We start from the raw sequence: 13,004 nt of genomic DNA, 5'->3' as shown, positions 1-13,004 counted from the left end.
TAACTAAATTAATGAATGTAGATCGTGTCATTTTATCGATTTTTGGGATCATTGAAGCGGTAGAACGATCATCGAACAGATGATGGTTACGTAATGACGTAACGAAAGATGAACGCCCACTTTCGCCGTAACAATTTAATAAGATGTAATTAAGAATGATAATTTTATGCTTTCGTAGACAAGCGTGATGGCCGTTGCATAGCTGAAATTGATCAGGGGATCGCACCGTTCGATAATTATAAAAGTACGCAATTACTTTAATGAGCGACTGAAAGTAGCCGCGACGAGCTTCGTCCACGTTTCTCCCCTTTAAGCTTCGAATAGAGAATGCGATCCACGAGATCGTACTTTGCCAAGCATTGAAATCACTCATCCACTATACATGTACATTAAGATGACGCGTGCGATAGCAATACTGACCACGCGTTCGAATCACTCGAGCGTCGCCCTTCCATTAAAATAGACTATTCGCGTCTTTATTCCATACAATCTCATCCAGTACGTTTTATTGTAAGATTATGCGCCTTATTTTTCTATGAATATTAAAGTAACAGACTTTCTACATAAGAAACAATGGGTCCGTGTCAATTTTTCAACCACAAGCCTCGAAACACCACCCCTACAACTTCCAGTATGTCATTTTATTCTTTAAGGACTAACAGACACGTCTACCTAATTTTTAAGGCTGCAAATAAATTATTTGGTTACTTAAATAACAAAATACCGCCCTGGAAATTTTCTACAGATCGTATAACCCTTGGAAGACCAACACCGCCATGTTGGAAACACGAGATTCGCATATTTAATTCTTTTTTTAATTCTAATATTTAATTCTAATTTTTAAAGCTGCAAACAAGTCAGTTAGCTATTTAAATAACAAAATACCACCCCGAAAATGTTTAATGGATCGTTCAGTCCTCCAAAGACGAACACCGCCATATTGAAGACCGAAGATTCAGCTACTTAATTCTTAAAACTGCAAATAAATGATTTGGTGACTAGAACAAGAAAATGCCAATGATCCCCAAGAGTAGTTCTTAAAAAAAAAAACATTTTTAACCCTCATACGTTCCTCAGGATAAAAATTCACCCATTTTCTTTTCTTTGGATGCAGTGAAACATTTAATTTCGTTCTGTTTATATTGCAAGATTTGACATTAAGAATGAAGAATAAAGCGTTAAATTAAAGTGTAAAACAATGATGAATGAATCCCCTAAGGGATTGAACAGTGTTCGATCCGCAAACTGGCCAATGAAGAACAAGTTCCGGCGAGCTTTGACTTCTCTGTAACGCCAAAGGACGACAATTTCAATCGTGATCCCACGATTAATCAAGTCCTTTCTATTTCCCAATCGAGCACTCGTTTCCCCGAAGATCGTCGTCCCCAGCTGATCGTATAAGGCAGCAAGAAATAGTGAAACCAAATGATCAGACGTCACGTGTCCCGCTGAATAAATCATCGATCAACCAGGGAATCGATCCGCTTTCGGTTCCGTCGTTTTACACGGCCATTCACGAACGGTGTCCGTGGATCGCAGCGATCGTCGCGACTAGCATAATCGCCGTAACACAACGATTATCCATCGCGTGGAAACACACAGGCGAGCATCCAGTTTTTCTTCCTCCGCTTTCAATTTCACCGGCGATTTTCACTGCTAATCGACTGCGAGGCCAATTAAGAGTTCTTCTTAAAACGCCACGGCGACGTCGCGAGATGAAATAGCAGGTGGCGACTTCGCTGACGAAATTTGTCGATCGGCGATGATATTTTCCATTTAGTGTACTAATTAATGGTGACCTTATTTTATATTCTAATCTTTTAGTTTTCGAAGCGGAAATTTGATAGTGATTTATAAGACGGAGCAGATGCGTGATAAGCGATGGAGTTTCCGTTTTCGCTGTTCTGTACTTCGCTAATTTTTGTGATACATGCTTAAAATTCCAAAGGTGGATAATCGTCGAAAATGATGTGCGACCATTTACGGTCGATTGCGCGGATAATAGTGGAAAGCTGGACGGTTTTTGTTTAATTTAGACGCGATTAGACGGTAAATTTATATGTCTGTCTACTGGAGAATCTTGTTCCTTGAGGCCGCTTTCTTCGTTCGCATATTTGTCTTTTTTGTTCGCGTCGCGCGCTGATCGGGGACTCTGCAGTCACAAATCACAAAGGTTGAATAAAATCGAGGCAATTTGTTTAGTAAAGTAGACATTTTTGTTTTTATTTTCAGTAGACATTGCGTAAAGAATTTGGACTGAGGTAATAGTTCGGTAACTCATTGTTTGTTCTCACTTGAAAACTTACAATGCCCCATAATCATTTAAACACTTACTAGTTTTTTTCTTGTTGTTTTTATCCCCAAGGTAACATAAGTATACTTTTGTTTTTATTTTGCCTATTTAATGTTGTTTAATTTCGTCCAGTTTTGCTCCATGCTCGTTACATTCACTAATCACATCATATCAACTATGCTACCGTTAAACAATTACTATTGCCGGTCAACAATAGTACTATTACTGTCGCAAACGAGCATAATAGCCACCAGCCTGTCGTTTCATAATTGTTACAGATTCATGTATGTGGTTTGGGTTAATGAGCAATTAGACCAACGAAAGCAAATTGCTGAAAGCGATAAACGTTGGGTTCCATTACCATACAGAAATTATATGGCTCCCGGTTTTCGCTGGAAACGATTATAAAGAAAAAACGCAGCAATTACAATGGAAGAAACGGATTCGACACGCAGAACCGCGGGAAATCTCATTTTTCCAGCAATTAACAAACTAAATTGCCTGATGCTGTGCTCGTTGGTCAATTATGTAAGCTACGAGGCTCAGATGAGTGACGTTTAGATGAGTGAGTTTATGTTTACTTATTGCTCCGAAACGGTGCATACAAAATGATTAAAAACAAATGTGTCAAGCTATTTAATAATAACATGAAAAAGATTAGAATCAAAATATAATAAAATGCGAGAAACTTGCAATTAATAAGGAAAATAAATTCTGAGGGGCTCTCGGTTCGCTGACGTTTGCAGGTACAGGATGATTCAAAAGGAATGTGTCAGGTTACTTAAAAATTTTATAAATGAAAAATGGATATAGAATAAAATTGTCAAGCTAGGTTCAAAATTGTAATGAAATAAAGTAGTGTAGCAGGGATGAGCATTTTTGACTCAATTGGATACAAGACCGTCCACATCATCATAAGCCCTGTTATGATAGAGAGATTGGTGGGAGTTGTTTGAGGGGCTCCTACCGTGCCCATTACAGTAGTATAGTAAAAGTAATAATTGTCTAAAGACAGAATAGTTTTTTAATTGTAATTTAAATTTAATTAAAGCAAAGATATGATTAAAAGAATTATACAAATGTCACAAATAACAATTTCTCATCAATGATTGGTTCCAGAGGTGCATTGTAACCTTTTAATGGGTTCTTAAATTTTGTAATTCTTCCTTTGAAATCATTCTATTAATCACCTAGCACACGCATAGCTCATCTCCGTGCTTTCTATTCTTCCGGTGATCTCTTCTTTAATTAACGCAGCCGGTACGTGCCACGAACTGATTAACCAAATCCGCGGTTGGGTGCATCCCAGCTGGAGGAAGAGCATGTGCAGCCGCTTTTACTGCTTCCTGGATATGCAGTCAGTTCTGTGACTTCGTCTGGCTCGTTTGGTAGCGTTTTGTTCGAAATCTGTTCGCGTTTCATTCTAGAAAGCGTTTGTTTCTCGATCTTTCCTCGCAAGTAATAACTTTTCATGGCTGTTTCATTAATGTTAGTGAAAAATCTCGTAAAATAATCTAGTGTAGTCAACGACCATGAAAGTCCAAAGTTGAAATTCATTACTGGGTTCAATGCTATAGAAATCTTCAGATTCCACAAATATTTATGACATTTGATTTACATAAACAATTGCTGAGGACATTTGTGACAGTTTTCTGACTCAAATGAGACCAAACTCGGAGCATATTCGATTGACGTGAAATCAAGCAATTACTGTATTTCTAAAAATCATACAAGCGATTAATTGGGGATTATGAAAGAGTGCAAAGACCGGGATCAGAACAGTGCATCGAGTATGCATCAATTATTCATCAATGTTGAACGGTTTTGATAGAAGTGATCGATTTGGATCTAAAGCATAAGTCGCCATTTTGAATGGTGATGAGGCCCGCGGAATCGCTTGACTCCCCGTGCAAATCGCGTCGAGCTCCGGCGGAGTTTTGGTGAAAAGGGAAAAAAGTGAAAATCACGTGGAACGAACTCGGATGCAGCGTGTTCCTTGCACGGTGGCGGGAGTTTCTTGGTATTCTTTCAGAAACGATCCGCCTCGGTAATTTCAACTGCATGTATATAAACGTAGGGTCCGTTGCGGCGACCCGCAGAAGGCGTCCATTTCTCGAGTGTAATTCCAGAAGCGAGCACCATTGCGTGCGGTGGCCAACGAGCATCGTACTCCGCAAGATGAAGTGCACATTGCTGGTACGATCATTTTTGCATGTTACAGCACTGAGAAATTCTTCTAAACAAATTTTTCGAAATTCTTCCAAATTTTTCATCTCAACTCTTCCAAATTCTTCTCTTTAATTTTTCTAAATTCTTCTCCTGGGATCTTCTTTTCAATTCTTCGAAATTCTTCTTCTAAATTCTTCTCCTAAGTTCTTCTTTTCAATGCTTCTAAATTCTCCTTTTCAATTATTCTAAATTCTTATTATCAATTATTCTAAATCATCTCAATTCTTCTAAATTCTTCTACATTTTTCTTCCAAGAAGAGCCTGCTTCTGGGCTTGTTCCACAGCTTCTAGAAAATAACCATACTCTTAGAAGAAGATCCTAGAAGAAGTACTTTCAATATCAGGTTCAAGAAAAATTGACATAAAACAGTGTAAATGTCCTCAAATCGTCACCAATTATGCAGTTGTCAGAAATTTCTTATTTTCTTTGGTTTATTTCAATCAATGGGTTTCTTTTCTTTCATATTATTTGTAAGCTTGATAGTATTCCATACCACTCATGATGCTTTCTCATAATTGTCGCTCATAATTGTTTCTTCATGGGATAAACACAGAATTGTTCGCAGAATGATGGTTGAAAATTGTTGTCTGAAATAAAATGCTTCTCGATGTAGAACAATGTCAATGCATCACAAGAAATTGTTATTTAAAGTGAAGCAGTGCAGTGCAGTTTGTTAATTGTTATTGTTATTGTTATTTTGTTTTTTGTTATTGTTGTTGTTTTATTGTTTGTTATGATTGTTTTTAATCATATAAAATTGCTTTCGCTTTCTTTCGATGGTAAAATTACACATGTATGTGTTACATTTTTATTTTCTTTTTAGTTCGGCGTCGTCTTGGTGATGTTTCTCGTCCTGCTGCGACAGCCAGTAGAATCGTAAGTAAATTGTACTAATTTATGATTAATAAATAGATTGGCATTCATTCAGAAAAATGAGAAAGTACAATAATGTTTGTCGTCTTTCCTGCAGGAAGAAGGTGATCATCCACGTACCGTACAGAGTGAAGAAGGTGGAGCACACGCACACCATCTACAAAATCGTCCCTAGCTATCATCACAAGCATGAGGACATTCTCTCGAAAGAGGACTTGGAGGACGACGAGAAGTACGACGTCTAGAATCGCGTGTTCGCATATTTAACGAACGTATTAAATTATAACATATTTGGTAGACGTAGTTGTAAGCTTTCGCCGTATCGAACAGTCAAAGGAAAGTGATAACGATGTACAAACGCGTACGAACAGTATTGTTACTGTTAAGACTATGTAGTTAAGAATAAGTTAAATAAATATTTTCCGTAATCGTTTGAACTTTCTACCGCCTCCGAATGATCTAACACGCAATAGACTTAAAAAAAAAAAGAATAGTAAAAATTGATTATTTTTATTTCTTCTGTAGTTTAAATCAATTTTATAAAAATTAAGTAATATAGTTAAAAGTCAATGATCAAGATTTGCCTATATAATTATCGATCTTTATTAGTTACTAAATAAGGGAGAAGGGTGTAATGAAGTACGAGATATGAGAAATATGAATTTCATAAAGCAACGTCTGTGTTTCTCGTAGAGATTGCAACAAAAATCGTTTATCGATCAACGGTGTGCAATTTCCGGACGGCAATGAACTTCGCTAACCGCGTGAACACGTTTTTGCAGAGCATATCATTCGGAGCGAATTGGCGGATGAAGCATGCTTCCATCGAAACGGCGAAAGTGCTTTGCGATCCGTAAAATTCGGTGGGATTCGATGCAGTTCCGCGGTTCAGCGGCGTTCGATGCAGTTCCAAGACAATAGAGACACGATATAAAGCTGGAGCATCTCCGACAATGTCGAACACTCTGTCATTGGCAGCGTCTGCCACTTGTCAGTCACATCATCGGGAATATCTTCGTTCTAAGTCATGAACAAGGTAAATGAAAAATTCTGATAATTTCCATGGAGTGATATAATTGTGACAGCAATTTCTAGACTGTGGCTTTTTATGCAAAATAAAATTTTCTCTATCGATTGCAAGACACAGGAGTAAAAAAAATGTGCTGCTTGCTTCAATAACTTTAAGAAGTCTTTGCATTTGCTTTTTTAAAAATTCTTTTTAGGAATTCTTCTAATAAATTCTCTTAATTCTTTTTCAATTATTTTTCGGCTCGTTGCTTTCAACATTACAGACGATTATATTTAATAAATCGATGATAAGTATCTTGCATAACCAGGATAGATTAAGTTAATTTATTAATTGGAGTGGTTGAATTAACTCGTTCTTATTGTAAGATAATTTTCACCCTTCTATTAATTAATGTTCTAGGTATATTTTAATAGTATTTAGAATATTGTGCACATTTTCATAATTTCTAACATTGGTACAATTTTCTAGGGTGTCTTCAACTTCCTCTTCCTCATTCTGCTTATCCAAATCGCAAGCCACGGAAGCACCGGTAAAAAACAGTGAGTATATCGAGCATTAATATTTCTCTTTGATATTTTCGATAACGTATTCATCGATCATCGAATAGAGAAAAAAAAAATCGGGGCAATAATTCACACTTTCACCGTGATAATGGTGGGCGATCAACGACCGCCTAATGCACTCTCGTTTTCACTTTTAGACGCCACTGACTTGAATGCATAATGAATTAGTGCTGCGAATTTGTGTAAAAATTTTTCAATAAGATTCTTAATTAAATAAAAGTACTCTTCATTCAATCAAATTTTATTCTCAAGAACAAAAAGGCCTTAAATGAAATTCTCAATTAAATAAAAGCAATCTTCATCCAGTCAAGCTTTATTCTCAAGAGCAAGGATTTAAATAAAACTTGAAACTATATCATTCAAAACACTAATATTCACCCTAATTTCAGTGTCCACCTGAGGATCTACGTGCCAGACATAATCAAGCACCACATCCACACAAAAGTGGTGTTCCTTCACCCACACAAACCCGCCCCCAAGAAGCCGAAGACTCACCATAAAGAATACCATCACGAAAACTGGAGTTCCTGGAGCTATGGCAACCATCACGACAATGAGCATCACCACGACGACGAAGAAACCAGCGCAAAACATTCCCAGGACCACGAGGATCAAAGTGAACGCGAGAGACTAGCAATGTTGGAGCCTCAGGATCAGGACGACCATAAAATCTACGGTCCCCAGTATCATCATCACAGAGACTCCTATTTCCCGCAGTCTTACGTCGACGACAATCATTTGCAACAAAGTCCAAAGAATCGAGATCACGGTCAATATGAAGTTCACGAGGAAGTGAACGATGCTCCGCAAAACGGTGAGACTTTGGTTTATAATTACGAAGAAGGGTATAGAAAAGGTTTGCAATCGGAGAGTGGACATATCCGTACCGGTCAGTCGAGTAAATTCCATGATGATCAGCACGAGGAAAATGATGATAATGATAATGATGGATTCAAGGAAGAGTCTGAAGGAAGAACTGACGCAGGACGATATTTTGTTGATGACGTCGAGTACGAAAATACTAGGGACAAGCGGGATGGACGTAGGAGATACAGACAGTTTAGGAGATTGTAGATTTTTGGAGATTGTTGCTCAGTGTACCATTTTGTATATAGAATTTAGCGAATAAGCCGTAGAATTGTAGATATATGTTTCTGGAGAAGAAGATCAGGTTTATCAATTGTCATCCTCAAATGGTTGGTTGATGTCTGAAATTTTCGAAAAAGTTTCGAAAGGTTACCGTCTAATGATATTATTACCATTCTGCTCTGTCGATAAAGTGTTCCGAAAAATTTTAGAGGCACTGTACTCACCTTACAAATTAGAAAAATAATTTTGCGATGATTCTAGATACCATTTAAGGGATGATTACTGTAAATGTGTTTCTTATGACTGACACTGTAATTATAGGGGTGGTGTACATGTACAAGCTATAAAATAGAGAAAATATAATGTAATCTGCTATTTTCGTAGTATTGAAATGATTTTTAGTTGCATTATAGCGTCTATATGAATTTTTAATTCCGATTTTTGTTTTATTTAGGGGATGATTAATGTAGACGTGTGTTTTACTACTAAAATTGGAATTGTAGGGGTTGGTGTACACGTCCAAACTATAAAATAGAGAAAATATAATGTAATCAACTATGTCTTAGCATTGAAATGATTTTCAGTAGTACTATACCTCGAGTATAAATTTTTAATTCAGATCATTGCGCTAAATTGAATATTTAAGGGCTGAATGCAAATTACTTTTCAGCTTAGAATATTAGAACCACATTTCAATGTTTAATTGCTATGCAAAATTTGTAGAAGAATTGTGGAATCGTAGAAAAATAATTCGATTAAGAAACGCTCCAGGATATTAAAGGGTTGATATTCAGGTACACACGCAATTTATTCAACTTTCTCGCGACACGTAAATCATACGGTTAAGCTAGTCGAGTCGCAATAACAGAAACAACAAAGGTAACAATAATACAATGATTTATAACAACAAGTGGAAAAACAAGAGAGTAACAATATTTACAACATGTGAGTGCGAGAGATGTGTCAAAACGGATTAATGAGAGACTAGGACGAGAGAGGTAAGAGACAGGATGATTATTTCTGTGTATGTGTGTTTAAGGTGTGGTTTTGCGGCACTCCCCGGGAAACACCAGTCAATGTGAGAAAGTGTCTATCTCTCTAATACAATTTCTCTAAATCGAATCTACGATTGTCGTGCGAGGGGGGTGTGCGAGTTGGTTTCTTGAAACTTGATCATTCTGGTCTTTGATTTCTCTTAAGAAGAACATAAAACGTGACCTACATTATTCTCATCTTGCATGGTGCATTATTATGCAGCTCCTTCATTTCTCGAGACTTCTAGGGGGGATCAAATCTAAAATTTCTCTACGTAATTTTTTTATCAACATTTACGAAAACAAGATATTAGAGGATTCAACGCAAGCTAGGAAAGCATAATTTTTCTATTAGGCGCACTCAATTTAAATAAAAAATTCTTCAATTTTTTTCTAATATTTAGCATCGACTTTAAGAAACTATATTATTCATTCTAAAAATTCCAAGCTTCTAGATTCCAGATTAAGTAAATTCCTCATCTTTTTCAAAAGTAATACACTAGAATAAAAACTATACTTCAATAACAATTTTGAAGACACGAAAATGGCAATAAATAATTATTTTGCAATATTCTAGACGAGAGAAAAAATTCACTTTTGACATGCTCCAACTCTTACCTCAAGAAATTCTCGGTATTTCTAAAGGCAAGGAAATACTGTCATGATTGGTGCACCTAATAGAATGACCAAGAAAGATCGCTAAGATTAATGCAAGGATGATGTTTGATCGTTCCAACGAACCAACTTTTCTCAAAGATCTTCGTAAGACTAATTCTACCCTACTGTTGGAATGGCCACGTTCACTGATGGCCACCCCAATCTTCGTGACCTCCCCCGAAACCGCCCCCGCTCGATCCACCCCCATAGCCACCACCGAATCCTCCGCTGAAACTGTGTCCTCCTCCGATGTCTCCACCCCCGCTGCTATATTCGATGTGACCTCCACCGCCTCCGCCTCCTCCGCCCCCGCTGTACTCGATATGGCCGCCACCGATGTCACCACCGCCGCCTCCAAAATCGTGGCCACCGCCCCCAAAGTCGTGACCACCGCCTCCCAGACCACCGTGACCGCCGATGTCGATCGGGTGACCAACGGTGTAGCCGAGGACCTCATATTTGTCACCGCCTCCACCTCCATGGTGGACGTGTTTGGTAATCGTGTGCGTGTGGTGCACCGTCTTGATCTTGTAGGGCACATGGATCACCACGTGGTCGCTGGAGAAGACAATTAACAAATTAGTTTTAATGATTTTATAGTGGCAAGAACTTTATCCCGATCTTAATCTGTGTTGCAAGTAGGCGTGTCTATGAGTAGGCGTGGCTATGTGTGGGTGTGGCTTCGGTGCCTTTGGACTTGGAGGAGTCTAAGGCAGTACTCGATGGGACAGTTTGTACTCGTATATAGTTTAAACAAGTTGGAGAAGGAAATTGGTAAATTATGTTTGCTACTTTCACAGTAGAAAATATTATCTCTTATTCTCAAGTTGTGATGGGTGGTCTGAGTGGGCGTGGCTTTGATGCTCCTGCTCTTTGCAGAGCCGGGACAGTGCCCTATGGAGCAATTGGAGTAAAAGTAAAGTTATGTAATGTAAATTTGAGAAAAACAAGAAAACATGGAAAATTGTTGTTCCCAGATGTCGACAGGTTAATGGAAGTCGGAGATTACGATTTCGCTATCGAAATGAACGATAGCAAGAATCGAAAGGCTTGGAAAGGCAGCGCGCAAGGTCGTTGAACGAGGAAAAATCGAAGAGCGCTGACTACCAGGCGCTATCGACAGTCTCGTTTATCGTTGCTTTCGATAATCGTCGGCAAAAAATGGTAGCACTCTTCGATGACGGTGGCCGCGGAGAAAGTAAACGTTTCAATGGCACCGGCCACGGCTTGTTGACTCCATTCTGCTTGCTTAACGAGCGAGTACTAACGTTGTTCCGCGTGGTCGCTACCGAACCATTGTGTCTTATGGTCTTTTTTCTATGTCATAAAAGAAACAAAGAAATGAACACTTACTGTCCACCGTGTCCACCACCACCACCGGCACTGGCCACGTTGAGCAGCGAGGCTACTATCAGGACAGCCTGAAAGACAAACAAATTATTTATTCAGTAACATCGATGACAATACAATTTTTAATCTCTTTTCAAATTAGTTCAAATTCAAAGCAGGGGAGTTTATTGTTTCGAATTTTTCGAAATTGTTCCTATGAGAGTTTATCGATAGAATTGTTTATATGTTTTCTGTATGTGACTGTGTGTTATATTTTCTGCAAGAGTTGCTATGGAAATTTGTTGATAGAATTAATCATAGAGTCAGATATTAAGAGTATTTGTTTATAGAGTCAAGCGGAATTTTTACAATTATTTTCTTCTAGTTAGGATCGTAGATAGTATGTCACTTTTAATGACATCCCGACGTGCTCCTTATATGGAGCAAGAATCTGGATTCTGCCTTTATGGAAGACTAGCTTGACAGGATGCTAGAATGTCTTTCAATGAGTTATGATGTTGTCGTGGCTGGATGTCATGTGGACGATGCAGTTCCAGTGGACGGAATGCCGTGAAATATGTGGCTTGGAATTTCTGCGTTGCCACTGGTCATGAAAATGATTTAGCATAGTCAAACGAGTATTACTGAACTCGCCGTCATCCAAATAAATGTAAACAAGTTAACCTAAGGCTATTTAGCACGTTAACACTGTAACTAACTAACTGTAACATACAACTTTGTCTTCTGTTAATCTTCACTGGTCGTTTTATGTTTGAGAATGTAAATAATCGAACGCACAAAAAGCTAAAAATTATTTTTCACTTTATAATATTCGCAGGACACTGTTCTATAATCCCAAGAAGATTTCACTTAGAAAATTGACAAAAACTGATATATTCTATCATTTCTACTTATAAAGTACTCAAAGATCTGTTCTTCAATTTTTAAATTCTTTGGAGCAAATAAATTATCGCGAAAGCTTTAAAAATATTAATAATTTTATTTCTGTTTCCTTTAGAACATATTCTGATTCCATTAGGTTCATTGTCACACCCACGAAAGATATTTAAAGCTTCAAAAAAGCGTATTCGCTGTACTTATCGATGACACGTATAGAACTTCATCCCCTAACACAAAGCAGTTTCTACAGAGGACAACAGAAATTTCAAGGCACTAAAAATTAGTCCAAAAATTAACTGAACCCTTTATCGATCGATTCAAATGGTTTCCAAAAATTCATTGATAAAATGACGGACAGGAGCAAACAAGTATGCACTCACTCTATGCGAAACTTCATCCCCTAATTGAACTAAGCTACTACTAAGGAAAATGAAACTTCTAAGTTACAAAAAATTGTTCCAAAATGTACAGAATACTGTATTGATTGATTTGATCGGTTCACAGAAGTTGATCGACAAAATGGCGGATAGGAGTAGACAAAAATACACCCGCGGTGTCTATGCGAAGTTTTATCCCCTAGATAAAGTAAGCTACTCAAGAAAATGACACTTCTAGGTTGAAAAAAATTTGTTCCAAAATGTACAGAATACTGTATTGATTGATTTGATCGGTTCACAGAAGTTGATCGACAAACTGGCGGATAGGAGCAGACAAAAATACACACGCGAAGTTTCATCCCCTAGATAAAGTAAGCTACTCAAGAAACTGACACTTCTAGGTTAAAAAAAAATGTGTTCCAAGAAGAACGGAATACTCTATTGAGTGAAATTCAAAATTAAAGCTTCGGAAAAATTGATCAACGGACCAAACACCAAAGGGGTGACTTACCGCGAGCTTGTTCATGTTGCACTTCCTTCAGCTAAAGAAATCGTGTGAATCTGCCAAATGAAGCCGCTGTATATCCACGCACGTCGAGAGGAGGCAACTACCGGTTCCTCCTCGCGAT

The 13,004-nt window shown here is 37.8% G+C and overlaps 3 protein-coding genes across 3 annotated transcripts; 2 read left to right on the top strand and 1 right to left on the bottom strand.

The window, feature by feature from the left end:
• Positions 1–4,411: 4,411 nt before the first annotated feature.
• LOC143357223 (uncharacterized) lies at positions 4,412–5,641 on the top strand. Its single transcript, XM_076793545.1, has 3 exons — positions 4,412–4,489; positions 5,347–5,399; positions 5,494–5,641. Exons 1-3 carry the CDS (start codon positions 4,472–4,474, stop codon positions 5,639–5,641), a joined length of 219 nt encoding a protein of 72 aa, XP_076649660.1. The 5' UTR covers positions 4,412–4,471.
• A 782-nt stretch (positions 5,642–6,423) lies between these two features.
• On the top strand, positions 6,424–8,063 carry LOC143356985 (uncharacterized). The gene is made up of 3 exons (XM_076793099.1): positions 6,424–6,432; positions 6,895–6,965; positions 7,379–8,063. Exons 1-3 carry the CDS (start codon positions 6,424–6,426, stop codon positions 8,061–8,063), a joined length of 765 nt encoding a protein of 254 aa, XP_076649214.1.
• A 1,693-nt stretch (positions 8,064–9,756) lies between these two features.
• On the bottom strand, positions 9,757–13,004 carry LOC143357217 (uncharacterized). The gene is made up of 3 exons (XM_076793539.1): positions 12,887–13,004; positions 11,123–11,190; positions 9,757–10,327 (listed from the first exon to the last, which is right to left on the bottom strand). The coding sequence occupies exons 1-3, from the start codon at positions 12,899–12,901 to the stop codon at positions 9,913–9,915; spliced, it is 498 nt and encodes a 165-aa protein (XP_076649654.1). The 5' UTR covers positions 12,902–13,004; the 3' UTR covers positions 9,757–9,912.

This window comes from Halictus rubicundus, chromosome 9, assembly GCF_050948215.1.
Source record: "Halictus rubicundus isolate RS-2024b chromosome 9, iyHalRubi1_principal, whole genome shotgun sequence".
NCBI classification, from domain to species: domain Eukaryota; kingdom Metazoa; phylum Arthropoda; class Insecta; order Hymenoptera; family Halictidae; genus Halictus; species Halictus rubicundus.
Note: the sequence above shows the minus strand (reverse complement) of the source record. Positions and strands in the feature narration are given on the sequence as shown.

What these genes read in the sequence shown, in the direction of transcription:
- LOC143357223 (XM_076793545.1), top strand. An exon ending in CTGCGACAGCCAGTAGAATC is followed by an intron (nt 5,400 to 5,493) that starts GTAAGTAAATTG and finishes TCTTTCCTGCAG; the next exon opens with GAAGAAGGTGATCATCCACG.
- LOC143356985 (XM_076793099.1), top strand. An exon ending in GGAAGCACCGGTAAAAAACA is followed by an intron (nt 6,966 to 7,378) that starts GTGAGTATATCG and finishes CCCTAATTTCAG; the next exon opens with TGTCCACCTGAGGATCTACG.
- LOC143357217 (XM_076793539.1), bottom strand. An exon ending in GGTGGTGGACACGGTGGACA is followed by an intron (nt 10,328 to 11,122) that starts GTAAGTGTTCAT and finishes TGTCTTCTCCAG; the next exon opens with CGACCACGTGGTGATCCATG.